The sequence below is a fragment of the Aptenodytes forsteri genome, unplaced genomic scaffold (genome assembly GCF_000699145.1).
Source record: "Aptenodytes forsteri isolate BGI_AS27 unplaced genomic scaffold, ASM69914v1 Scaffold16, whole genome shotgun sequence".
Classification (NCBI taxonomy): Eukaryota; Metazoa; Chordata; class Aves; order Sphenisciformes; family Spheniscidae; genus Aptenodytes; species Aptenodytes forsteri.
Window position 1 is genome coordinate 4,137,213 of NW_008794753.1, and position 24,793 is coordinate 4,162,005.

The 24,793-nt window shown below is 53.6% G+C and overlaps 1 protein-coding gene across 1 annotated transcript in view; it reads right to left on the reverse strand.

The window, feature by feature from the left end:
- Positions 1-22,502, reverse strand: part of AGRN (agrin) — a 121,671-nt gene extending 99,169 nt beyond the window's left edge. The window contains exon 1 of the mRNA XM_009274196.2: positions 22,409-22,502. Within this exon, the coding sequence (XP_009272471.1) occupies positions 22,409-22,502 (94 nt within the window). The remainder of the gene's footprint in view (positions 1-22,408) is intronic.
- Positions 22,503-24,793: the final 2,291 nt, after the last annotated feature.

Sequence of the window (24,793 nt, forward strand, 5' to 3'; positions counted from 1 at the left end):
CAGGCTAAACAACCCCAGTTCCCTCAGCCGCTCCTCATCAGACTTGTTCTCCAGACCCCTCACCAGCCTCGTTGCCCTTCTCTGGACACGCTCCAGCACCTCGACGTCCTTCTTGTAGTGAGGGGCCCAAAACTGAACACAGTATTCGAGGTGCGGCCTCACCAGTGCCGAGTACAGGGGCACGATCACTTCCCTACTCCTGCTGGCCACGCTATTTCTGATGCAGGCCAGGATGCCATTGGCCTTCTTGGCCACCTGGGCACACTGCCGGCTCATGTTCAAATGGACCTGTGGTTCCTGCACTAGACTCTGCACGACAGTAGCACACGGGTGGGCATGATGTCAAGTTAAGATGAGTTCAGAGCAGCTACACTTAATGCAGAAGGCAACACTGCACACCCTATACTCCCACTGGCAAGGTTGCTCCCAGAACTGTACCCCTGAGCAGAGGATGCTTCCTGATTTTGTAAGGCTGTACATCACCATCCACGCACCCTCCACGCACCCTCGAGTCACAGCCAGCTTCTCCCACTAGTCCTGCCCCACTCCTTTCTGCCTCCATGGCATCTAAATCCAGATGCCACAAGCAGAGCTACGCAACGGGACGTTGCTGAAAGTATCACTCGCAGCCTTAAGGGAGACAGGCTGCACTTCCACAAGGCCTTTGCAGAGCCTAGAAGAAACTCCCTTGGGCAAAGAAAGTGCAAGCCCAGCTGGCTAGGAGTCTAACTGAGAGCTGTCTGGGAGAAATTATCAGTCTAGAAAAACAATTCCAGCCTGGATTTCTTTAGATTCCCTCCTGCTTCAGTGCCTGGGAACTGGGTCCCAGCCAGCAGCTCTGAGCTCAGCAGGCAAGGGTTCTCATGAGCCAGAAGAGCATGAAGTAGATCAGCTGGTGTCAGTAGGAAGCTTGGGACGAAGGCACAGCTTAGGAGGAATTCGGCAGATATGTCCCCCTAGCTTGAATCCAAAGCAGAGATGCTCCCAGGCAACCAAAGTTTCATCCGCTAACAAATCTCTGAGCTATTTCTATCTACCATCAGCTTTGCTATCACTCACAAATGGAAGGGTCATGTTCTGCCCAAACCAATTTGCCCATGCTGCTATGAAACCCCGTTGAAAACAGACCCCAAAGATCACTGAGATCTGCATATTTGCCATTCCGATGCAGCCCTCTACAGCAAGCAAAGCAGTGAGTGTCGCAGCACAACCAAGCATCAAGAAAGCTGCTGTTTCTCTCCCCTTTGCTGAGCAAACAAGGTGTTCTTACCCTGGAGAAGGCAGAGCAGGTACCTGGGCCTGTCTGCAGCACACCGCCTCTTCAAGCGCGCCCAGGGCAGACTCCCTTTGCGATGAGACTAGCAAAAGGAATGGCAGCTTTAGAATTACAGGCTAGCTCAAGATGTATGCCTATACCCTTCATCCCACCGAGGCAGCTCAGAAATCCCTCCTGCAGTTTGTTTGCAAATAAAGCCTGGAACATGAGCTGGCCTGGGAGCTGCCCTGCCAAGGAGAGAAATGCCCTGCAAACCAGGGAGCTGTCAAAGCCCCAGCAAGATCAGAACTTGTGGCAGGACCCTGCAGGGAAGGATGAGGAAGCAAGCCGGCTCCTCTCCCAGGGGATGAGAATTCAGCGTACTTGGGAAGAGAAAAATCAAGTTCATCTGAAAAGAGAAAACACACGGTGTGAGATTGGGAAGTACGTTTACCCTGTGCCACATCAGACAGCCAACTCCTACAGAGTGCCCTTCTAGGCTTCTGCGAGGAAGCCATTAGCAGCAGGGTGTCTGGTTTTTAACTAGAATCGCAGGCTTATAGCAATAGCAGTATCAGCATCAGCTAGCTGGAAAGCCTTGTGGTTCACTCCCCAGCTCAGACAGAGGACTGCAGCTTAACAGCCCCTGGAAACGGGGCGCAGCCCAGCCGATCCCTGCCTGCAGCAGCAGCCTGGCATGGGCAGCCAGCTTGCAGCAGGGAAGCGAACTGAGGGAGGACACCACGAGTGCAGCTGCATAGCCTGAGCCTGGGCTGCCACAGGGAACACATCTCATCTCTGCCCGGGAAAAAGACCAAGAAGGTGGCAGGTGAACCTTAGCCAGCGCAGGGCTTGATGAGCAGATGCAAGAAGAATGCCTCCCCGCAGGTGAGGTGGGGAGAGGCAGGGATCCAAGCCCATCAGCCCGTCTGCACTGCCAGCTGCAATTCACCGCCCCTGGAGCCTCCTGGCTCCAAGCAGCTCAGTCTAAACAGAGCCCCGTCTTCTCTCCAGCGATGGGAAAGCTGCTGCCTACAGCTGGGGTGAGGCCAGCTGACAGACCAACCTGGGACTGTAAGACTCTCTCAGGTCTTGCCATCCATCCCTCGTAATCCAGGCGGCACCTCAGAAGCCATGAGAAGCAGGATTCTGCAACATGCAGGCTCTCCAGCCCAGGGCTGCACAACTGCTGGGGCCAGCTCCAGCTTCTCCCCGTGCTGGCGAGTGGCCCTTGCCAGGCTCGGCAGTGCCAGCCCCTGTGGCCCCGGGCCCGAGTAACCTGCTCCAATCGTTCCCCAGGCAGGCAGGTAAAAGTGGCCTCAAATCTTGAGGGGTGCCCAGGCACCTGCAGCTCTCACTCCTCCGCCCCACCGGGCTCCTTGTGCAGTCTGACATCAGGACGTGCGATTTTATCAGGGGGCCAAGAGTTTCTCAGGGGACTCCAAGGGCTCAGCTTTCACAAACCAGTGAAAGCATCAGATCCCTTTGATATGGGGTCTAAACTCAGACATTCTTTTTTCTATTAGTAGAGCCACTTCTGGAGGCAGAAGCTTCTCTCACATTCCCAGGTTTGAAGGCCTGCCCAGGACTCTCTGTCAGTACCTTTAAGGCTGGCTGGGTTATTGCTCAAGATCCCTCAGCACATGTAGAAGTGAAGCGGGCACTTGCTCCGATGGAGGCTCTTGCTCTACCATAAAGCAGCACTGCCCCTAGGCTCAGCCAGCTGCATACTTCCCCGAGTAAGTGGGTGGGAAAATCCAGCCTTTGATGTTCCACTGAGCGGCTCCAAAACAAAGATGGACTACAGAAGATAAAAACACCAAACAAACTTCACAACAGGATATATCCGGTAGATAAAGTAGGAAAGAATTTCATTTCCATGGAAAGCAGACTGCATGTGGTCCATGGAATAACCAAATGGCAGCTGTTTTCCGCTCCCAGCACACACTGCCTTTTACAGACATCACACCAGGAGAGCACAGATTGGGTGGTACAGGCTGCCCAAAACCTGCGTTAGGGCTCCACGAATAGCCATCCTGACAAAGCTGCTCCCTGCACGCATGCTCAGCGGGTAGCGGTTCTGGGCAAGGCAGCTTCCCCACAGCCTTATCTCAGCCTGCCCAGAGAGCAGGCTTTCCCAGGCTTTACCTGCCTTTCCCAGGTACCTGCAGCTGGACCTTATCCAGCTCATCATTCACATGGTCAGCACAACAGGCGTCAGACACAAGTAAGCAGGTTGAAAAAATGCAGTCTGAAAAACAGTAGCAATCCATTGCTAACGTAGATTTCGGTCCTAGAAACCAGAAGCAACACCAGACTAGCACAGACCAGAAGAGCCATGGCTGCTCAATCTAGAGGAATGGCATCGGAGGGGAGAGGCGATCAACTGCTTTCGAGCACATAACCAGTTTCTAAGCAGAAAAGGGAGCAGGTTGTTCTCTGTATCAGGGTGGACAGGTAAGACGCTCTGTGCAAGTTGCTACCGTTGATTCAGACGGGCCACCCCAGAAAGCAAGTTTCCATCAGGTTTCTGTAGCCATTTCCCCACCTTTAACGATCTTTGTAGCCAGAGCGTTGAGAAGATTAAGTTTGGCTCCATCTTCCAGCAGCCCAGACCACGACACTCTCCCAGGCAGCACAGCGAAGAGAAGAAGGTGCCTGCCTCAACACCACGCTCCAGCCAGGCATTTTCTGGGTTGACGGGGCAGCCTCACAAAGCTGCTTTTCTTCCCAGCCCCAGCAGGCCCACGGCCGCCCCCTCCCCACTTCCTCTCACCATCCTCTTCCCCTTGAAAAGAGCCCCAGAGCTCAATAGGGACACAGATGAGCCCAGCACATGGGGCTTTGCTGCTGCAAAGCCCAGCCTAAGGCAGCAGGGAGGGAAGAAAGGAATAATGAGTGACAAGCCTCATTTGCAGTCTGGCAGTGCCACCTCTACTATCTAAGCTGCAACCAGAGAGCCCTCTGCCACCACATCTATGCAATAATTAAAACACATGAAACTGGCAGAAAAGGAAGTTTTTACAAAGCTGAAAGAAGGGCTGTCACGTGGCAAGGCTCGACGCAGGAGCTTTGTGCAAACCACTGCCAGCTCTGCCGTGGTGAGCCCAGGGCTCTGTTCAACTGAGGCACAAGAGAGGGACCAGCTGGCACAGCACATCACTGTGAACTTCAGGGCTTGCCCAGGAAGCACGCAGATCCCTCCGCCCCACGTGGCTGCTATTCACCGCTCTAGTTCACCTGTCAAGAGAAGGCTGCACACAGCCTAGACACCAGTGTTACGCCGTACCGCTCCAGGGAGCACTGCGTCCCCTGGTATTGTGTCTGGTCACACAAGACATACCAAGGGGCTCAGCCTTGCAGCGCCTCTTTAGTGTTAAGGCAACAGTTCTCACTAGTGTTACGAAGACACAGAAGCCTCCACTACCAGAAGCAGCAGGACCTCTACCATTGGCACCCCTCTCATCCCAGCTCTCCACTCACATGCCACGCTGAGCGCCTATGAATAACCTCCTAAGTTCAGCTTTTGTGTGCGCCAAGAGGGGCAAGTCTGGGAACAAGTGACCACCTGAGTTCAGCGTAAGATAGCTAGCTGATTCGGACCTTGCAGTTCTTCTGCTCTGAGTGACAGCACAGTCCAGAGGCAAGGGTGAGCACTTGAACCACCTAACCCGAACGATTTGGTCCAAGCCATGGAGCACAGCCCCAGCCAACGAGCGGGCGACCTGGCCAAGTACAGCAGAATTCTGCTTTTCATGAGAAGTACCTCTAGGGGCACGGGGTACTCCTTCGGCATCCTCCAAGGAAATTATCTCCAGCCACACTATTCCACCAAGCAAAACAGGGCTTGTTCCAAGAGCTAAATATACGCCTCGGTCCCTAGCGGTTACTGACAAACCCTGGCAACAGGACTGCAGGAACCCTGATAATATTGTAGGATTTGCCCAGCCCTCCAAGAATAACTGCACTGCCTATGAGAACATCACAGGAATTAGCTCCCTCCTGCCCACAACATCCCTGGTACCACGCAGGAGCCAGGAACCTGCTGCTCTGGGGCAGGCACTGAAAGAACATGGATTTGCAGACTAGTTCAGCATTGCCTCAAATGGAAAATTGCTTTTTCCTATGGGATTAGAAGTTTCACCCTCAGCTTCCTGCAGAGAACAGTGCAGCGCTGTGCCTGGCGCAGTCCTGCCTGGGTGTCAGTGGAAAATAACCAGCAGTTCTCTCCCTAAAGAGATTAAAACCTTTTTACATGAACAAAAACCGATGAGGGAGGGAAGGGGAACTCTGCAGGAAGCACGTGCACACAGGACATCACGCTTCTACTCTTCAGGCATGAGCTGCTAAGCCAGCAGCAGCCACCGCGGGAAGGCAGAGCCCAACTCTTCCCCAGCAGGGACTGCCCCAAGTTTCCCCAGCCACTCCAGGGCAGCGCTGCCTTTCCTTGCTGGAGCTCCACAGGCACTCTGCAACTCCAGCTCCGCTGTGGCTCCCCACCCCACAGCCTCCCACGCCTCTCGTGGAGGGAGAGGAATAGCTCCCAGCCTCATAGCACCTGAGCAAGTTCACACAAGAAGCCCCCAGCAAGGCAGGGATGCCAGCTGCTTTCCAGCAGCCTCACACCCTAACCACCAGACCCAGCTTTGTACCAGCACTGCTCTTCAGCTGGGCGCCTTCCCCAGCCCGGCAGAGGTGCTGCCTCCCAAGCCTTCCCCTCTCACATCTTTTGACAAGCTCTGGCATTGCCCAAATTCTCTGAGAGGCATCAGTGCTGCAAGAAAGCTACTGGCATGTTACAAGCCGGTATCTGCCTCTGCATCCAGGGGCGCTCAGGGGATGCATAGCTGGCGTTCCAGGCTGGCAAAGCTCTGCCCCACGTAATCCACCTGACCAGGGCACATGCCAGAACAGGTTACAAAAACAGAGCACACGCATGCCGTGAGGGAGAGCAGTCTTGGACAAGGAAAGGGGGGAAAAAAGGCTGGAGAAGGAGCTGTATCTTGGTATGCATTTAAGGGTCCTCAAGCCAAATCCTTCCAGCTAGGGTGCAGAGCACTCTGACCCTTCCAGCTCACCACCAGCAAGTCAGTATGACAGAAATACATCCTTCCTGCGCACTGCAGAGGGAGAAAGAAGAGATTCAACTCCATCTCCTCATCTTGCCCCCATTCCCCCAGAGGCAGGAATGAAGCGGGGCTGTTCTGCCAGCATTGCCACCCTTGTCTGGGCACTGCAACCACAAGCCGGGACACATGCTCAAACGGGACTCACTGGGATGCTGCTGCATCCCCCTTCCTTCCTCCTGACCTGCAGCATGGAGCAGCGCAGGGAGAGGTACGCTGCGGATGGAGCATCACCCGTGGCCCACATGGCCAAGCGATCACTCCCCGCAAAACCTGCAGCCTGCTGAGCTGGCAACACAGGAGAGGACAGGCATAGCTGAAGGGAAAGCAGGCCAGGAGGGGACTGGAGAAAGAGAGGCAGCTTCTTAGGCAAGTTTTTGCAACACAAGGACCTGCCCAGCCTTGCGCTGAGGAAGCCACGCGCCCACCCTGCAAACAGAGAGCGCCCAAGCGTGCACACACAGGCAGGCGTGCAGCCTCCCCGCTCCTCACAGGCTGGGGCACACCAGGCCACTGCAGGAGGGAGCACTGGGGGGACTGGGGTTACAGCATTGCGGGGACTAAAGCCTTGGCAGCTCCCGTATGAGAGCCTGGCTTTGCTTTCCCCTCCCTGTGCCTGGGAACAGCAAGCAGGCAGTGTGTGACAGCCACTGCTCCCACGCTGCAGGTCACCTTTTTCCAAGCCTTACGGTGACAATGCTGGAGGAGAGACCAGAACGAGAGAGGCCACTATGGCAGGACCAACAATCCCTCTGGTTCGTATCCTGCTGATGGCTGCTGGTAGCAGATGAACAGAAGAGTGCCAGAGCCAAGCAAGGGCTGAGCAAGCTTGCCTATACCCTATACCGTCCCATGATCTGGAAATTAGCTCTTCAGGGACTTCCTCAGCCAGAACTGGCTTAACTTACACAGTTGCCAAATAACTGACAGACCCACCCATCATGATTTTGCCTAATCCTTTTTCAGCCCCGTAATATTTCTGGCTCTTACACCATTGGCAACAAATTCCCTAGTTTAACTTGCCTCTGTGCAAGAGTGGCCTCCCTTTGAGCCTGCTGCGTAGTTCCTCCACCCCTCCAGTCTTTAACAGGAGAAAATTCACCTCCTGTACACTGGAGGTGTATGCTCACGCCCCTTTACACCGACCTTTCTTTCAAAGTGAAAGCCTGCCCCAAGCCAAGAGGCCCCAGCGCCTGCACGGGCAGAGCTGTGGGCTGCCTGGTCCTGCCGAGACGCACCGACAGCGGTGCACAGAGGCCGGGGAGATGCGTGGTGTTTAGGAGACAGGGACATTACTCTTCGAAGGCAAGGCTGGAAGCCCCCCTCGCAGTGGGCAACCTCTGTCAGGATCTTTCTTCTCCCTGCCACGCGCCCCCACAGTGGGCAACCTCTGTCAGGATCTTTCTTCTCCCTGCCACGCGCCCTTGTGCCCAGAGCCACCAGACCTGGGACCCGCCAGTGACACAGCAGAGCCGGTGGCCCAACTCCAGCCCCGTGGCTCCCTCCTCCCCTGGCCCATAGCAGCAGGCACAAGGGACTGTGCACTTGGTGTCCCCAGGCACAGTGACAAGAAGCCATACTGAGTGACCAGAGATTCCCCCCTGCCCTTCCCAAGCTTGTGGGGATCCAGAAATTTGGCACCCGAGATGGAGACTTAACCAAAGGTGAGGGAAACACGCCCCAGAGAGCTGACAAAGGGCAACCTACGGAGAAGGGGTCTCTCCCTCGCCAGGGTTACGTCACCCGTCACAGTATAGGGACACGCATCTTGGTGCCATTGTTTGCAGGCAACCTCACTGCCCAGGAATGCAACGGCCCGTGGGGGCAGGGAGACCGGCCAAGGGTGGGAAATGCTTCCTGCACAGAAGAGTTCGCTCCTCAGCTCATCTATTAAACAAAGCCACAAGCGACCTGGCTACTTATCCGAGGAAACGCCAGCCGCCCCTGGAGTGGAGGGCTGCTAGACAACAGCGGCTCCAGCGCCCAGCTCCAGGTCTGGCTCAGGACCCCGTGATCAGAGCACCAGGTCACACAAAGCACGCACAGATGCGGGAGCCGTATCTGCACACATCCTGCGCCTGAAGCTTCCTCACACCTAAATCCACCTTTTATCCAATCCACTTAGTTATCCATCCTCCGAGACTTTCAAATACTAAGCTGATGCTCTGCTTGCTTCAGAGATGCCCTGTAAGAACTATCTGAGCTTTGTTTTATGGCTTACTTGGCACTACTGATGAAGGCAGCCCCCAGGCTTTCATCACACATTAAAACTCGTACTGAGAAACAGGTTGTTCCCCTGCAGAGAAGCAGGGATGGGGTAAGGGAGAAGGAGCGGCAGGCTGTGGGGTGGGTATGGGGCTGCAGGCCACTTGAGAGAGACAGCCCGTGGTCACTGCACCCCCCAGGCACCAGCCCAGGCAGAGTCCACCCCAGCACAGACAAACACCTCTCTCCCGAGGCCCTGCACCCATCAGCGTGCCTCTCCACTGCACTGGTATTCCAACCGCAAGGCAAAGGCAGCAAGGAATAGGGGATTTCTGCAAATCTTTGTGCTTAGTCTGGGACAAGTTCGTTAGGAAAGCAACCACGCTGAAAGAAGCAGAAGTGCTCACCTAGACTGAGCTCAAATGGCTCCTCATGACAGAGTTTCCCCATGCAACTGCCAGGAGCTTCCACTGATCCTAGTTTATCTCTTAGATAAACAGCATCAGTTAAAACAATTTGCTCAGGGATTTTATCACTACATAAACAGTCAGCCCAGTGTAACAAGGAACGCTGAGAAACGGGCTGTAAGCAGGAGATGGACAAATAAAACAGACAAAGAACCTGTTTTCTCAAAGGCCGACTCCCCAAGAGCACAACTGTCCCAAATGAAGCTACAGCCTACCCCAGGCCAAGCTCTTGCCAATCCCAAACCACACGAATGGCTCCCACAGCCCAGCCAAAAGGATTTGCTTGGGTAATTAACTGAGGAAGAGAACTCAATTCTGACCCCATAGCCTTGATAGATTTGTTCATTAGTAAAGTTTTCAGGTACCAACAGAATGAGAAGTAAGTGGCAGAAAAAGGATTCAGCCCAAACGAATCCCCTGGCAAAACATCACTGCGGAAGAGATGGAGCCACAAGACAATCCTGCACCCCCTGTAGAGGAAAATGCTCCTCGGCCACCATGATAAAAATGCCACTGAAAACACTGAAGAGGATCCCAATTATATAAAACATGACAGTGAAGGAGCCATTCCCTCTGGGAAGGCACAGAGGGAAGAGCAGACTCCCCAGACACTTGCCCCGGTCTGTAACCAGACTGCAGCATCCCGCAGCACAGCCAGGGGCGCACAGCCAGCCCTCTCCAGCTCCTCTCCTGCTGGGCGTTCATTCCAAATGCAGCCATCCAGGAGTTACAGGATCGGTCCCAATTCAAAGCAAGGACCTTTCTGGTCTGCTGCATAATGCCAGGCACTGGGTTTTCCCCCAGCAATCGCTGTACTAGCATCTGAAAAATCAGCGTATGTCTTCTTCAACCATGACAGCCACCAAGAGAAAGAAGGCGGCACTGCTTAGCTTTGCAGGAGCAGGGACCTAGAGAGGACAGGACCAGCAACGAGAGACCACCCCACCCACGCTGGGGAAGGATGCCACCCCTGCCTGCACCCCTGGGCAGTCAGTGCCACCACTGCTGCTGGGCCATCGCCCCAGCACTGCTAGGAACGCCTTGCTCCCTACGCCGCCCCTTTCCTGCGGGCAGGCTGCTCCTCCTACACCTCGCTCCGCAGATCCCATCCAGCAGGGCTTCTCCTGCCAGCCTACCTGGCTGAGCTATGACTGGAATGCCGCCCCTGGCTGCCTGCCCGGCCGCTGCCCGTTAACGCAAGAGCAGATAACGCAAGAGCAGATTAAGGTTTATCGGCAGAAAGGTGCAAGGGGGAGGGCCGGTACTGCTGGCATGCGGTGCCCAGTCAAGCACCTCTCTCCCGGGCTGGCTGCACAGAGGGACAGGGAAACGGTCTCCAGAGAGAGAAACCCTACGAAGGGGTCCAAAACCACCCCTGCCCACCATCTGCCTCTGCTCTCAGGGGTGCGAGACACACACTTCACACAGGCGCTTCGCTGCCTCCCCGGAGGTTTCTCGCTCAGCCTCCGCTGGTACCCATGGGAAACACTGCCCAAGGGATGAGGCCAGGGCGAGCTCCCGCCTGCCCTGACCCTCAGGGGGCAGTTACAGACCCCAGGGCAGAGCCTTGCAGGTACCACTGCAGGCACTGGGAGCAGGGGTCTCAGCACCGTGGAAAAGGCAACAGAGGAGCCAGCCCATGGCACTGATAAAGGGAGCCCCCGGTACCGAGGCACAGCCCCCAGAATATGCTCTGACCTCTTTTTTGCTCCTCTCCTTTCTTCCCAAGCTCAGATGATTTTTGCCTTCCACAGGAACCAGGAGTCTCACCACATTAACAGAGAACACAGAGCTGGAAACACACCTTACAGCTCCAACTGGCCAACTGGATTTTCTGTGTCCATACCCATCACTGCCAGCTGCTTCCCGAGCCACGCAAATTAGGAAAGTTTGTTTGGGGTTGTCCTGCCCAAGGTGGAAAGCCAGGATCCAGCTTGCCTTACGCAGTCAGAGGATTCATTCAGATCACTTTTACACCCTCACCACCACCTCTTTGGGGCTGATGCTTCCTTTGTAATGCAGTTATTCCTTGATTTTACAGAAGTACTTGAAGGCCTGAACTGACCTAAGGCCCCAGAGCATTGGTTTTTTTTCCCCAGAAACAGAGCAAGATAAAGTGCTTCTTGGCCAAGGAGAACAGCTTCAGAGCCAAGACAATCACAATTTGGCAGCTGACTTAGAGCTGGCAAGCAATATACTGATTGATTTTTCTTCCCCCTGCCCTCCAGTGACTTCTCTTCTGCAGTTTGGGGGTTCAGAAGTACTGCAAGTGCTCAAAGTCCCCAACCTACTCAACCCTTCGGTTACCAAAGCTGAGTACCTGGCAGTTTCTGTGCCAGTACGAGTTAACATGCACCCAGCCAGGCTCAAGGCTTTGGCTACAATCCTCCACCTGCAACAAACATTGCCACAGCACAAGAGGCTGGGAAGAAGTTTAAAGTCTAGTCTTCAGAACGTGAATTTAGCCTCAGATGGGGGCTTTAGTTCAACACCACAAAGCACACACACAAGACTGGCAAGTGGCTACAAATAAACTCTTGAGCACCCCTCCTGGCCTTTGGGTTCTGCAGCATGAGCTGTCCTTCCAGTCTGCAGCTATATTTCAGAGGAATGGATAAATTGCATCGGTGGCATTTATGCTAGAAGGAAGACAGGAACTAAGCTCTAACCATGCTTCTCTTTAGCTAAAGAGCTGAGGAAGTCCAATTTCAATGCCTCTTCTATTTGCTTACTCCTCCAGACAAGCAGGGATGCTAGGATTTTTACACAGGCAGAGAACAGAACAAGCCAAGGTATGATGCCCAAGAGCATGTTTGGCAGACCACCTCGGCACTACGCATGCATGATCAGCATACGGCGCTCACAGCAGCCCTGTGCTCCTGTTGCTGTAGACGGAGTCAGGAACAGGCTGATAAGGCATTGTGGGCAGCCCAGAAGGCTGAAGGAAAAGCCAGCAGGAGGAAACTCGGAGCACATCTACGTTGCCAGTGCATCCAGGGGAGTGCCACAGCAGGGAGAGTCCCAGGGAATCCACAAACAACAGAAAAGAGTCCACAGCGACCCAGTGCTATGGCAGTGAGGATCCTGAACAGCCCCTCAAGGGAGATCTCCCCTGCCATAAGCTGCCCTACCATTTTAGGTGCCAACAGGCTGGCTATTTATATGTAAAGCTCTGGTATTCCGGCTGCAGCGCCAAGTGTCTGCCCCATCCATTCAGAGTCAAGATGCAGGTGGGTCACCACAGTTACCCTGAGCTTTACCCCTTCTACTGCTGGCAGCCATGAGCAGCCCACCAAGTTGGAACTCCTGGGTCCCATTCCTTGCTTGGTCACAGACTTGCTCTGCAAACTGGGACCACATATTGCTGCTTATTTACCCTACCTGTCTCAGTCTGCCAAAATGCAGACAGCACCAAGGGGAGTTAAATGGCTTGTTAACATGGGCAGATTGCTTTAAAGCCCTTAAAGGAAAGATAACCGCTTCACTCTGTTCTCCAACAAATTATGAGCCTCTGCACTTCCCTCTTTCCCCAGGAGGAGCAGTTTGGATGAGACCAATTCCAACCCAAAGCACTCCTGCGTGTCTGAAGAGAGTTGCGAGCTGGGCTCGGTGCCGGTCTGACCCTGCTCACCTGAAACACAGAACTGAGGACTAAATACCCAAAGAGAGGCAATGCACTTAGAAGTGCAGAGATCAGCAAAAGCTCCCTCAGCCTTCTTCCGTTCCCCTTGTTTTAATTGAGTATCACCCACAAATCAAAGATGCTGAGGCACAGCCAGTCCTCCAGTTCACTTAAGCTAATTAGCATCCCTGCAAGACAGAGAGAGCACAGTGGTCTAATATTAGACAGAAGATGCACTTACAGCCCATCAAGATGACAAAACATCCTCTGGGAATGTGCAGTTCTCTTCCAACATCCACTACTAGGCAGGGGGAAAAAAATGGGATAAAGAAGAGGCAGTCAGTCATGGAAGATGTTACAGTTTGTCTCCTGAATCTGGAGAGGGGCAGCAGAGCCATTTTAACCTGCTTTCCTTCTCCTGAAACGGCAGCCCAAGATGAGATATTGGAATAAGCAAGCTACAGAGCGGGACTACAAGCAAAGCCCAGCTGTGAAAGAACACCACTGGTCTCTAAACAGTGAGTAGCAGTGCCGATCCTCTTTCAGGGCAGAAATCCACTAAATCCACGAAATCCAGCTAAATCCACGTGGCCTCAGCTTGAGGAGAAAAACCACTGCCTAGTTACCTAAGAACGACACACGCAGACTCCCCGCTGCAGCATGCCAGGCAAACAGCAGCCACAGCTCCTACTCTGCCAGCTACTTAAAGACGAAGGTAACAGACACCATTACAGCAGTTTGCGTTGCAAAAGACCTTTTACCAGCAGGCTTCTGCATGATCCACAAGATCTCTGCTGCCTGGCACTACCTCTGGGACGGGACAAAGCAGTTGTGCGACAGTGCAAGGCAACGCAAACAGGCAGCACATTTACCGACCAGAGAAAGCAGCTTTCAGGTGAAGCTGCAATACGGACCTAAGGAGGCAAAGGGAATTAACAGGGCTGGGATCTGGCCAAGGCACAAGAGCTCACACAGAGGTATTGGTCAGCTCAAGGCCTCAGCTGCAATGCTGACTGAGGTCATTCGTAAAGCAGCCGAGCAACGAGAGAAAGTGGGCGAAACACTGGGTGAGAGAGTGCAAGCTTAGGAAGACCAGCAATTCACGCGGGCTTGAGGCAGGACTGGGGACAGAGCCCAGCCTGTGCCGCTGCGCGCACCCGGCCACGCTGTTCAGCTTGCCACGGCTTAGTAAGATTAACAGAGACTGACGTGGCTGCCGGACACAGCAAGAGCCAGGGGAGTAAAAATTAGAAGCGAATATGAAGGAGCGGTTTGAAACCTCACACGTTCTTACTCACTTTATAGTCTGTGCTGCAGCCAGACTGAAATTAGCCAAATTGGGTATGAATTATTGAAAGCACTAGAGTCCCATTTCCTTTGCTAATCAAAGAAAATTATTCCAGGGAGCTGAAAATGCAGGAAGAGAAGCAGTTTTTCAAGGAAAAAAGAAAAAGGCACTGCTAGAATAGCTTCCGTAAGGAGGGAGCAGCTTGCAGAGCACCGTTCACCTCCTCCAATCCCTTCTCCCTGCTTAGCTACCCACAGCCCAGCAGGGAGAGGAGGCTATCCATTCAGTCCTGGGGCACGGGGCCCGCTCTGTCCCCACCCCGGCCACGCAGCACATCAAAGAGCTCTCCTGCTCCTGGAAGTCATCCTAAAGGAATGCAGGATCTTTGCAGAGTGTTTAATAAGGTAAACAGATTGAAGTCCCACTCCGGGTAAGGATTAGCACCGAGCAAGCCCGGGCGGGTGCCTGCAGTTCCGGCAGGCGCCTGGCAGCTCTGACAGGCAGAGCCCCGTGGGGTTCACGGGCAAAGGCTGGCCAGCCTGGTGCTGCCCATCGCCCCGCCGCGGCTCCGGACAGCCCGAAGGCTGGGGCAGGTCAGCTCTGTCCTCCCTGCCAGCAGAGCCCAGCTCCCGGGCTTCGTTTGGAAACCAGATGAGTACTGAAGCATTTCCCTCACATCCCTTCTGCTGGGACAGCTTCTGTGGATACCCGGGCTGACCTGTGTGCCCGTATGCCACAGATCTCAGCGAGAGTCCGAGACAAGCAGCATGAGCCTTGGGCGAAGAGAGAACATCGTCTGCCTCGAGCAGCAGGAGCTAGCAAATTGCAGAGAGAAACAGAGTTGAGTTCTGCCCCTGCCAGAGAGGCAGAGCCGCTCAGTCCTAGATGGCTGCAAATTGATTACAGCATTAAAACAATCTAGATTGATACATGTGACTGGTTGCATTCTGCAAGCTGCCATGCCTGTACATTTAATTTACACTTCCAGCACATACAGCGTGACAGGGCTGACTGCTCCCTCCCATGTTTGATGCTGCGCAAAGAGATACAGAGCAGACAAGGAAACAAGTGACAGGGAAGGTTTGGACAGAAGCAGTTACAGCACAGCAACACCTTTTGTTAAAGTTACAAATCTGTGGCCTGGTGACACTGTGACCAAAAGCAACAGTCAGTGCATAAAGGCTCAGGCGGCACAGGCTGTCTGCAAAGCCTGAGCTAAAGCAGCATGGACCCAGGTGTAGTACAGGCTCCCAACCTCTCATCCAGCTGGAGCAGGGAAGGACACACACAGCTCCCCATTTTACATGCTGGCTGCAGGATGGGGACAGGGGGTGTCAGGGAGAGGCAGCCAGACAGAAAAGCCGCACCCGGAGTCCTGCCTCGCAACAGCTTATCAAGGAGTCCGAAAACAGTTCTGCAAAGCCAGGGGATGCAAAGAGGATGAGGGAGATGCCAGAGTCCCAAATCTGCAGGCATTCAGTTTAGGAGATGCTCAGAGGGAGAGATTCAGAGCCAGCCTTGTCAACAGGGAACAGTGACGCCTGCCAGTAGGAAGTGTCACTCCACTTGCACCCACTCCCTGCCGCCCTGGGAGAGCGGCTGCTCCCGCAGCCCCCACAGGGGGATTTCCTCTCGTGCAGGCAGCCCCCAGCACCACCACCAAAGCCTTCACATGCCCGTGGAGGAGCTTCCCTGCGGCAACCCCCTGCCTGGGAGCACTGCCACACAGCTCTTGCCAAGTCCCCAGAGCAAGGCTGATGCTGTGCAAGCATCCTGCAGCGGGAAGCACCGAGAGGAGGCTGCAGGGACTGACAGCGGGACATGGAAATGTTTCAGACTGGTCCCCTATGGGAACTCACAATACCTTTCCCACTCCCACGTCCCTTCCCTTCTCCACCCTTCTCTTCTACCCCACACCTGTACAAAAAGGATGAAACAGGGAGAATACCGCTTCCCTGTGTATTCCCACCAGCCAGGAGGTGATGTACTAGCCCCGGACCAGCACCGATCAGTACCCAGCAGTTCAATGGGAAAACACACTGCAAAAGGAGGCACAGAGCCCGCAGCAGCAGCTCCCCTCTGTAGCACAGCAGACAGCAAGCCACAGCCCCCCCTCCAAGTTATTAGAGGAGCAAACAAAGGAAAAACAGAACCAAGAGCACATGGCCAGGGCCCAGCACTTGTCATAACGGCACAGCCGGCACTGCCAAGAGATACGCCGTCTGTGCTGCTGACCAAGAAGCCCTAGCCGATCCCGCAGAGAAATGCAGCAGGATGTGCCAGAGCGGGAAGCGGGGCCAAAGGAGCCTTCCCAGACCAGTAGCCTCCCACACCAGATTAAAATTCCATAGGAATTTGCTAAACAAATCGACTCTCTTAGCTACTGCCATAAACCCATGGGATGTTTTGCATTACTACCACGCAAGGGAGGGAGGAAACAGACCCTTACGCTTGGCCCACGCACAGGGCCCCCCACGCTAGCAGCGAGAGCACCTCCTGCAAACACCGGTCCAGCCAGCGCAGCAGGGCCAGGCTGGCTTCTGCAGCATCAGCCATCGTACCTGGCTCCATCCGCCCCTGAAGCACCAGCAACTCACCCACAAGTAACTCCCTGCTCTCCCCCGTGCCAGTCTCCGACGTGACAGCCCTGAGAGAAAATCTGCTCCAGCACCAGCAGCCAGCTGAGCTGCCTGCTGTGCCTGTGCTGCTCCGGCCCGCGGACAGGGAGGCAGGAAGGGGCCCCCAGGAGTGTTTGGTGGTGGATTCTCTCCTCTCAGTTTACTACATTTTACAGCTGCTGGCTAACTCTCTCACCCTCCCGAGACGAAGGTGTTGATGCTGTTCTCATTATCTTCAATTCAAAACAGAGCCAAGAAGAGGGAAGGAAAAAACAAAACAAAACTTCTTTAAGAAGAAACCCACACACTAACCCTCTTCCAGCCCCCTCCTTTGCCTGTTCCGAAGCACAACCAAATGCCAGAGATGGATTAAACAGGAATAGTTGCAGGGGTGGAGAAGGGCTGCAGAGAGACCAGAGCATGGGAAGTGACCACAGCCCAAATCACCTAACGCAAACCCATGCCAGCAATTTCCTTGCTGAGAGGAGCCTACTGTGCAAGCCTTACAATCTGTGTAAGGAGCCTGAAAAGAAAATTTTGCATGGGCTGGTTTACAAGAACAAAATGTCTCGGTTCTATGGAGGCAGAGACCTAAGAAAGAAAGAGAGGACAGAATAAAAGTGAACAGGCAGAAGACAAAACAGAATGGACAGTGTAACTTAAAGGGAGATGCTTTCAAAGCAGTCCCGCTCCCAAGAAGACATGGGAGAACTGAGGCTGCAGGACTGGATGCAATTCTTCCACAGGAGTAATTAATAGGGTTGCCACAGAGATGAAAAGTCAGAGGAGAGTTCTGGACTGGCTAGAATCAGAATTTCAATAAGAGCTAAGTGGCATTTTTAAACATATGGAGCATCTGCAGCACACTGCATGTTGAACACATGCCAGAGCAGCTAGCTTTATTATGGGCATCTATATGGAAAAGAGTTTCAAAGGCCTGCATGCTAGACTCAGCAGCACCCCGAGACACCACATTAGTCCCCTCCAGTTCCTACGCTGGGTGACACACAGCACCCAAAGGTGACCGTCCCAGCACAACACGCATCCACCTCGCTGCCTACCCGGAGGGGGCAGCCCCAGGCACACACAGCCGCACCAGGGCTGGAGGAGGCAGCGGAGAAGCTACCGAGCACGGTGGAAGCGCAAGCGCAGCAGTGGCCACAACCACTCTCAGCAGCCTGGGAAGCTACCGGGTAGTCCAGAAAGGGTGTGGGATGGCTGCTACATGCGCACATAGAGAGTCTGTCCTCAGCCTTGCTCTCACTGCTGGAATCATTCCCATCGGGGAGGCAGAGTATCGCCCTGCCCTCAAGACAGGCAGATCCATCCTTACCAAAAGGCTTAACAACCCCCCTACTTGGTTCATGGGCCCTATTTTCCATGCCACCTGAGAAGCTGAGGTGACACCGCACTAGTTAAAGCACAGAGCAAGGGTTTCTTGAAGATATGGTGGACATGCTGCTCTGGGACGAGGGTCTCAAACCATCAGCAGGACCTTCTGTTACAACGGCGTGCGCTTACTGCGCCCACACTACCAGGTTTCACTATGCACTGTACTCGTAAAGCCAACGTACGTGGCTTTTCCCAGGAGGTTCAAAGTCCACACACATCTCCAAAGCTAGCAAAGCAGTCTCGGCTGGGGCAATTGCACCAGCATTAATGCAAATCATGCCACAAGCAAGGCACTATTTAAGAGGAGCTCTGGGTTCTCATTAACCAAAGCCCTAACAAAGGTTTAATCTGAACTTCCTTCCACCCAGACAGCTCAGTATGGAGTCAACATGCTGCCCCTCCCACACCATACACAAAAATCTTGATTTTCTTCAAGTGCAGTTGCGATCAAAGTGAAATATGAGACACACACACAGGGGAAAGATCTCTCGGGGATTAGTCAGCTGTTGAACTCCAGAAGAGCGTGCTTGATGGCATTGTCAGGGGAGAGCAAGGAGAGGAAAGCACTGCACCTAGCACAGAGCCTGCTGGTGGTGTGCCTTGGGAAGCTCTAACACCTGCGCAGTGACTCCAGCCCTCTTCGTGCAGTACCAGCATTCAAGGCACAAATACAGTGAGGCTGTGGCTTATCAGGCTAATTCTTTCCCTGGGAAGCCTCAGCCAGATGTCTCAAAGAACAAGAGGAAATCCACTCCCGGTGCTACACAGCACCGCGCGCTGCTCGGGGCCAGCTCCCTCTCCATGCATTCCCCCACAGAGGCACCAGAGCAAACACCCTCCTTCACCCAAGGAGGTGGGTGTCCAAGCCTGTGTCCCAGCCTCCTGCACAAGCCCCAGAGCTGCTCCTCTGCCGTTCAGCACCAAAAAACTTCCCTCCAGGCACCCTCAGGGCTGAAGCCAGTTTGCAGAGCCTAGCTGAAGTCTTGCATTTTGACTACAGCTGGCCAAAGCATTTTTACCAAATTAAGTGCAATCAAAACACACCGTTTTTGCTCTAACCTGAGCTGTTTCACAGAGATGCCCTGGTTTGAACTCCCCTCTTAGACAGGAAAGATTTTGATGTCTAGGATTTTTCCAAGCCGGAGCGACAGGAGATGAAGATACTCAAAACATTCATGTTTTTCCACTCAGCTGCCACCATTCCTCCAATTCTTTCTGCAAAAGCACTCAAAAGTTTGTTTTTAAACTCGCAGTGCAGCAAAGAGCAGCGTTCTGGGCAGCTTTGCTTTGAATCTTCCTGTGGGGAGCTGATAGGAAACAAGTCCTGGAGCTAAATTCTCAGACTGAGAGCTCAGAAATGGTTCTTCAGGGTGGCAGGAGCAGGTTCTCATGGCTGGTTTTGCATGCCCTCCCAGAAGCCAGCAAGGCAGCTGCACTGGGCAAGCCGAAAGGGACTTTCACAGACCTCAGGAGAGGCCTGAGCTTTGGGTAGGGCTCAAAGGAAACTCAAGTTTTCAGGGTCAGTTTGTTCCATGCTCTCTCCAGCAAACCTGCTAGCACTCAGCATATAGGATACTCACGCAACGACCAGGCTTCCAAGATGTGGGAAGAAGAAAAGCAAGTTCACTGGACATGACAAGAAAGGTGGGTTTGGCAGCTGTTTCACTTGCCTTGATAAGTCAGCCAGATGCCAAAATAAGAATTGCATCAAGGCAAGTGAAACAGCTGCCAAGTCAGCCAGATGCCAAAATAAGAATTGCTGCATCTCCCCTGAGCAACATTTTCTGACCTACCTGAGATATTAGTAACTCAAGGTTGCCTTGTTTTTGTCATTTCTCAGCAACACAGTCTGGACAGGTCTCCACCAGTTTGGAGAAATCAGGTCCACCACAGATGGCGAGTTGTCTGCAGGCTGTTTTCCAGCCCGCTCCCATCCCCACTCTCCCCACACCAGCCTGCTGGCCCTGAGTCACCAGCTGGGCAGGCTGACCCTATCTGCGTGCCAACAGCATCCCTGGTGAGCCGTCAGGGAGAGGGGCCTAATAAGTTAAAGGAAGCAAGCTACTCAGCAAGTGATCATCAGAGAAGAGTGGAGTCCCAGAAAGAATCATCTGCTGCCTGGCAGCAGGAAAGGTTAACATAGCAGGGAGGAAAGATAAACCCACCTGTAACTGTATGGACCTGCAATTTAAGCACACGGTAAAGAGAGTTTAGACATGCCCAGCTTTGGCACCTTCAACTCCCTTGCACAACAGCACGGGAGCAACATCAAGCAAATCTTTCCTACGGTACTGCATCAGAGGGCATGCTTATAGACAAACACATCCACTTACAGCCTGGTGCACGCAGCACTTCACACCTCTCCCCTCCTGGGACCAGGACACCGGTACAGCTGCAAGGTATAGCACACTGGGAACGGCAGTCCCATCACCACCCCGGCCCTCCGCAAGAAGAGCTGCCCATGGCTAGGATGTGTCCCCGACTACAGCAGGTCCCAGCCCAGCTCACCGAACGCAGTCAGCCCCAAGACACCAGGGGCTGTAACGAGCATTACACCAATGCCACACAGTTTTGAATCTTCCCCCACTAAAGGCAAAAGCGGGAATGGGTCCCCAGTGACAAATTCCACATTGAATCTGTAGTATTAGGAGGAAAACTAGGTCTCTCATCATCTCCCAGGGGCCTTAAGGGACAACATCCTTCACCACAAACGGGAACCACCCAGCTCAGCCACCCCAGCTCGCATCCAGCATGTGCAAAATGAGCATGCCAAAGAACACAGCAAACTAGGTGAAGACAGAATTCTTCCAAAATGTTTGCTCAGGTTTAACAAAAACCACCACACACACACACACTCTTCTTTCTCTTCCCTCCCTCTCCACTAGGTGCAAGGAAGGAGCAAGACTGATAGATATATGTATTTCATCTTGCACTTGAAAGGTATCTCCAGCATCCCTCCCCTCTTACAAAAACCACTCAAGACGGGTGCCTCTTGTAAGCCACTTTGCTGAACTAGCTCTCTCCCAGCCTCCCAGACCAACAGTTCGGTCATTTACCTCTGTCAGCATTCACAGCTGGAAAAAGGGGTTATGGCCTCTCCTCTGCATGTCCAAGAGGGAGGAGGGAGCCAATCTGCATGTTTATTTGTTGTCTGTGCAGAATTCCTGCATTCCTTCCCTTGTTTACTCATCTGCTCTCAGGACATACTCAGACCCCATCAAAGGGCTTTTGGGGCACCACATTGCCCCATGAGCCCAGAGCTCTTGCTGGAACACAGGACAAGCATAAAGGGAGAAGAGGGAAGCCAGCGAATGGGTTATTACAGAAGTATGTTTTCAAGGTGGTTGGGCAACACGTAGAAGAAAGATCAATTCTCTCCAGATCTGCTCTGCATAGAGGCACGTCTCCACATCTGGAGGTCTAAGACCCTATTAAAGGGCACACACGGGCTGCGTCGCCCTCAGCTCTTCCCAACAGCTATGTTGTTACACCCACAGCAGCACGAGTAACTCAGCCACCCTCTTTGGCATGGGCATGTCAGCACTCCTCACGTTGTCCCATGGACAGCTACAAGTCAGCCCACGGTCCCTGTGCTGAGCGTCAGTGCGGTGCACGTGTACTCCATGAGCACAGCACAACATTACAACCCTCCTCATCTGAGCTCTTTTGAGAGCAGACACAAAGGCTCCGGAGAAATTAATGTGCAAGGGGATACAGGGCTTCACCACCACAATACAGAAACACAACTCATACTCTCCAAAATCACTTAGCTGCTCGGCTTGGTTCTGACTTAGTTATACCTTGGAGAAGGAAGCTTCACCCCCCAGCAGAACTCATCTGGCTTCTTGGATCCCCACAGGAGTCCACAAGGCTGACTTAGCAAGAAAGGAAGCTCAGAGACAGAGGAAGCTAGGGGTGGCTATCATGAAGGACAGGCCTTCACCACAGGATTAACCCATTAACTTATTAGCTCTAAACCTACAGGAAAAATCTAACTCAGGTGTGGGGAGTCTAAATTCCCTGGTAAGTGCCTGCCACACACTTGTGTCAGGGCAGGACTTGCAGTGGGGATGCTCCCAACCACATCAGACTCATTACAGAGGGGACTGAGAACCTGCATCAAATCTGGAGCAAAAATAACATAAAATCACTTTGCTTGGCTGTACCTTGTTGTCAAAGGCAGTGGTTGCAACCAAGGGCAATGCCAGGCACTGTCCCGGCGACAAGTGAGTCCACAGAGCAGTATGACTCTACCCCAGACACATGTAGAACAGCAGGACTGATCCGCCTCATCACCAGCGGGATCATTTGCCAATCAATCATTTACAAGCTAAGAGCACAAGGTGGCCAACAGAGCCAGGGCTTGGCCGCTGCTGCTGCGTCTGTGTGCTCAGAGCACCCCAGGGAAAGCCAGGCACCCATGCTCCAGCCTCACCTTCCACACAGTGCTCCACCTCCTCCAGGTTGCGCAGCGTTATCCGCATGAGGCTGGAGTTCAGCATCAGCTCATTGCGGTGTGCCGGCCACATGTACTGTGGGGCTGGGTTGACGAAGAAAATCCGTGTGTCCCCAGTCGAGACTTGGTTGTCGCAGATTAATGGGTCCCCAAAGCCACCGATAACCACCTTGTTCCCACCATCCAGGAGGATCTCGTGAGTGACGATGTCTTTGCCTTTCAGATAACGCCAGACTCTCACCTTGAACGAGAGGGAGAAAGAGCACGTGAGACCATTTCACAGCCACAAACAATTGGCACCTTCTGGCCCAGTTAATTTTTATCATGTTGTCACAAGATGCACAGGAGTGGTTCAGGCTGGCACAGTCTTCCAGCAGAGCTAATTTCATTAGCCATCCCTCTAAAAGCACAAAAACGCGTAGGCAACGAAGACTAAAGCACATACTACTCTTTCTGCCAAAGCTGCACCCAACTCTCCAGCCTAGGCACTTGGCACTCCTGGCCCCTTCCCCACACAGCCTCGTGTTGCAAGGGGCCCCTGGCCACGCAGGTTCTCCAGCGAGGGACAGAGACCCCTTGTCCCCCAGCACACATCTCTCCCCTTTGCACTGGGACACGCTGCCCTTGGCGCCAAGACCCAGGATTTGCCTTCGGCTGGGCCAGGAGCCTGCTACCAAGTGCGCCGCCAGCCCAGTCGCTGTTAGAGGCTCAAAACAGCCTGATGAAGAGCTGCCCCGCACCAAACCCTACCTTGAGCCGCCTTGCCTCACCTCCCCGGAGGCCCTCTCTGCCCGCGGGGGCACACGAACCTGAAACGTCCCTCTCCTTCCTTTCATCACCAACCCCGGGGAGGGCTTGCCTTCCCCACCCCGAGCGCAAACACCCAGCAAGCCCCTGGCACAAAGGATCCCAGGGCTGACAGGGGGTAGCAATATCCCTTTCCTTTGTTCTTTGGGCAAGAACAATGGTTCCAAATAAGCTGCTGCTTCTCAAACCCTTGAGGGCCACCAGCAGGCACCGCTGCTATCCACAGACCAGCCTCCCCCATGGCGCAGGAGAGTCTAGCAGGGCCGGCAAGGTGGGGACTTCCATGGGACAGCGGAGCACAAGCAGCCAGGCAGAGGTGGGGTGGGAGAAGGGGTGCGCAGACCCCGGCAGCCTCTGCAGCACAGCTCAATTCAGACCAGGAAGGCTGCTCAAGAGCTTCCCTGGCAGGAGAAGCCTCTGCTGCTGTTTTGCCTCTGCTGTACACAACCAGTAAGACAGAGGATGAGCTAATCAACTTTTTCCCCTCTGATATTGTTCTAACCTTTTATGCCCACAACAGCCATTTCAGTTGCCACATGACTGGCTACGGCAAGGAACACCGCTCTTAGCCATGGGAAGCTGGCAGAACCTCAACCACGAAAATAATGTATTAAAAAAAAAAAAAATCAGAACTGACCTGGTCCTACCCATAATAAAGAGTTCAAATTCACAGCAGGAGATCCACTCCTGGACTGGATGCTTGGAGAGAGGTGAGATCCACCCCACCTGCCACTGACCCTTTCCACATCCATGAGCTGGAAGCCTGACCTCTGCAGACACAGGTCACAGAGTCAGGGACATGATTCAAGCCCTACCAAGGGCAGCATGCAAGCCTTAGCCTTGCCAGAGGAACCCCCCTCTTACTCCCAGCCAGCATCATTCAAGGGACAGACTCCAGCTGGTATAGTTCTCCGAGATATCCTGACTCGCAACAGAATCTCAGTAGTGAAATATATCAAGGGAGAAAACACTTCTGAATAAAAAAAAAAAGCTTTGAAGGGAACATTAAAAGGCTGGAAGGCCCCAACCGGGGACTGCACAGCTAAAGAGAGCACCGTCCATCCACGGGGGAGGCTCTGAACAGTGGCACAGGAGCCTTAAAACAGGGGCAGGAGGCGGCAGGTGGGTTGGGTGAATGAAAGAAGGGAGTCTTCCAGCTCTGACAAGGCACTGGTGCCTTGGGAAGATGAAGGGCAGAGCAGATAACGCTCCATGTAGAAATGTCAAAGGCAACTTACGTTCCTATAAACGACTGAAGAAAACCTTTGTGTTAGCAGACTGGATTTGCTAAAATACACGGAGGATTTGGCAGTAGGAGCCCATTTCCCTTTACTCATCCAAACTTCAGGAAGAAAAATAAGTCCTGGCCACAAGAGTTAGTCCCGCTCTCCCCCCGTTCCGCTGCCAGCGGTTCTAGAGCAGTCTCCCTGGACCTCACTGCTGGCTCATCCCCTGCCCAAAAAAGGCGAGATCTCGAGATCTGCACACAACTGCAAGCCAACCTCCCTCCAGTGCCACGCTCTCCGCAGCAAACTGCCCAAAAGAAACACCCGCACA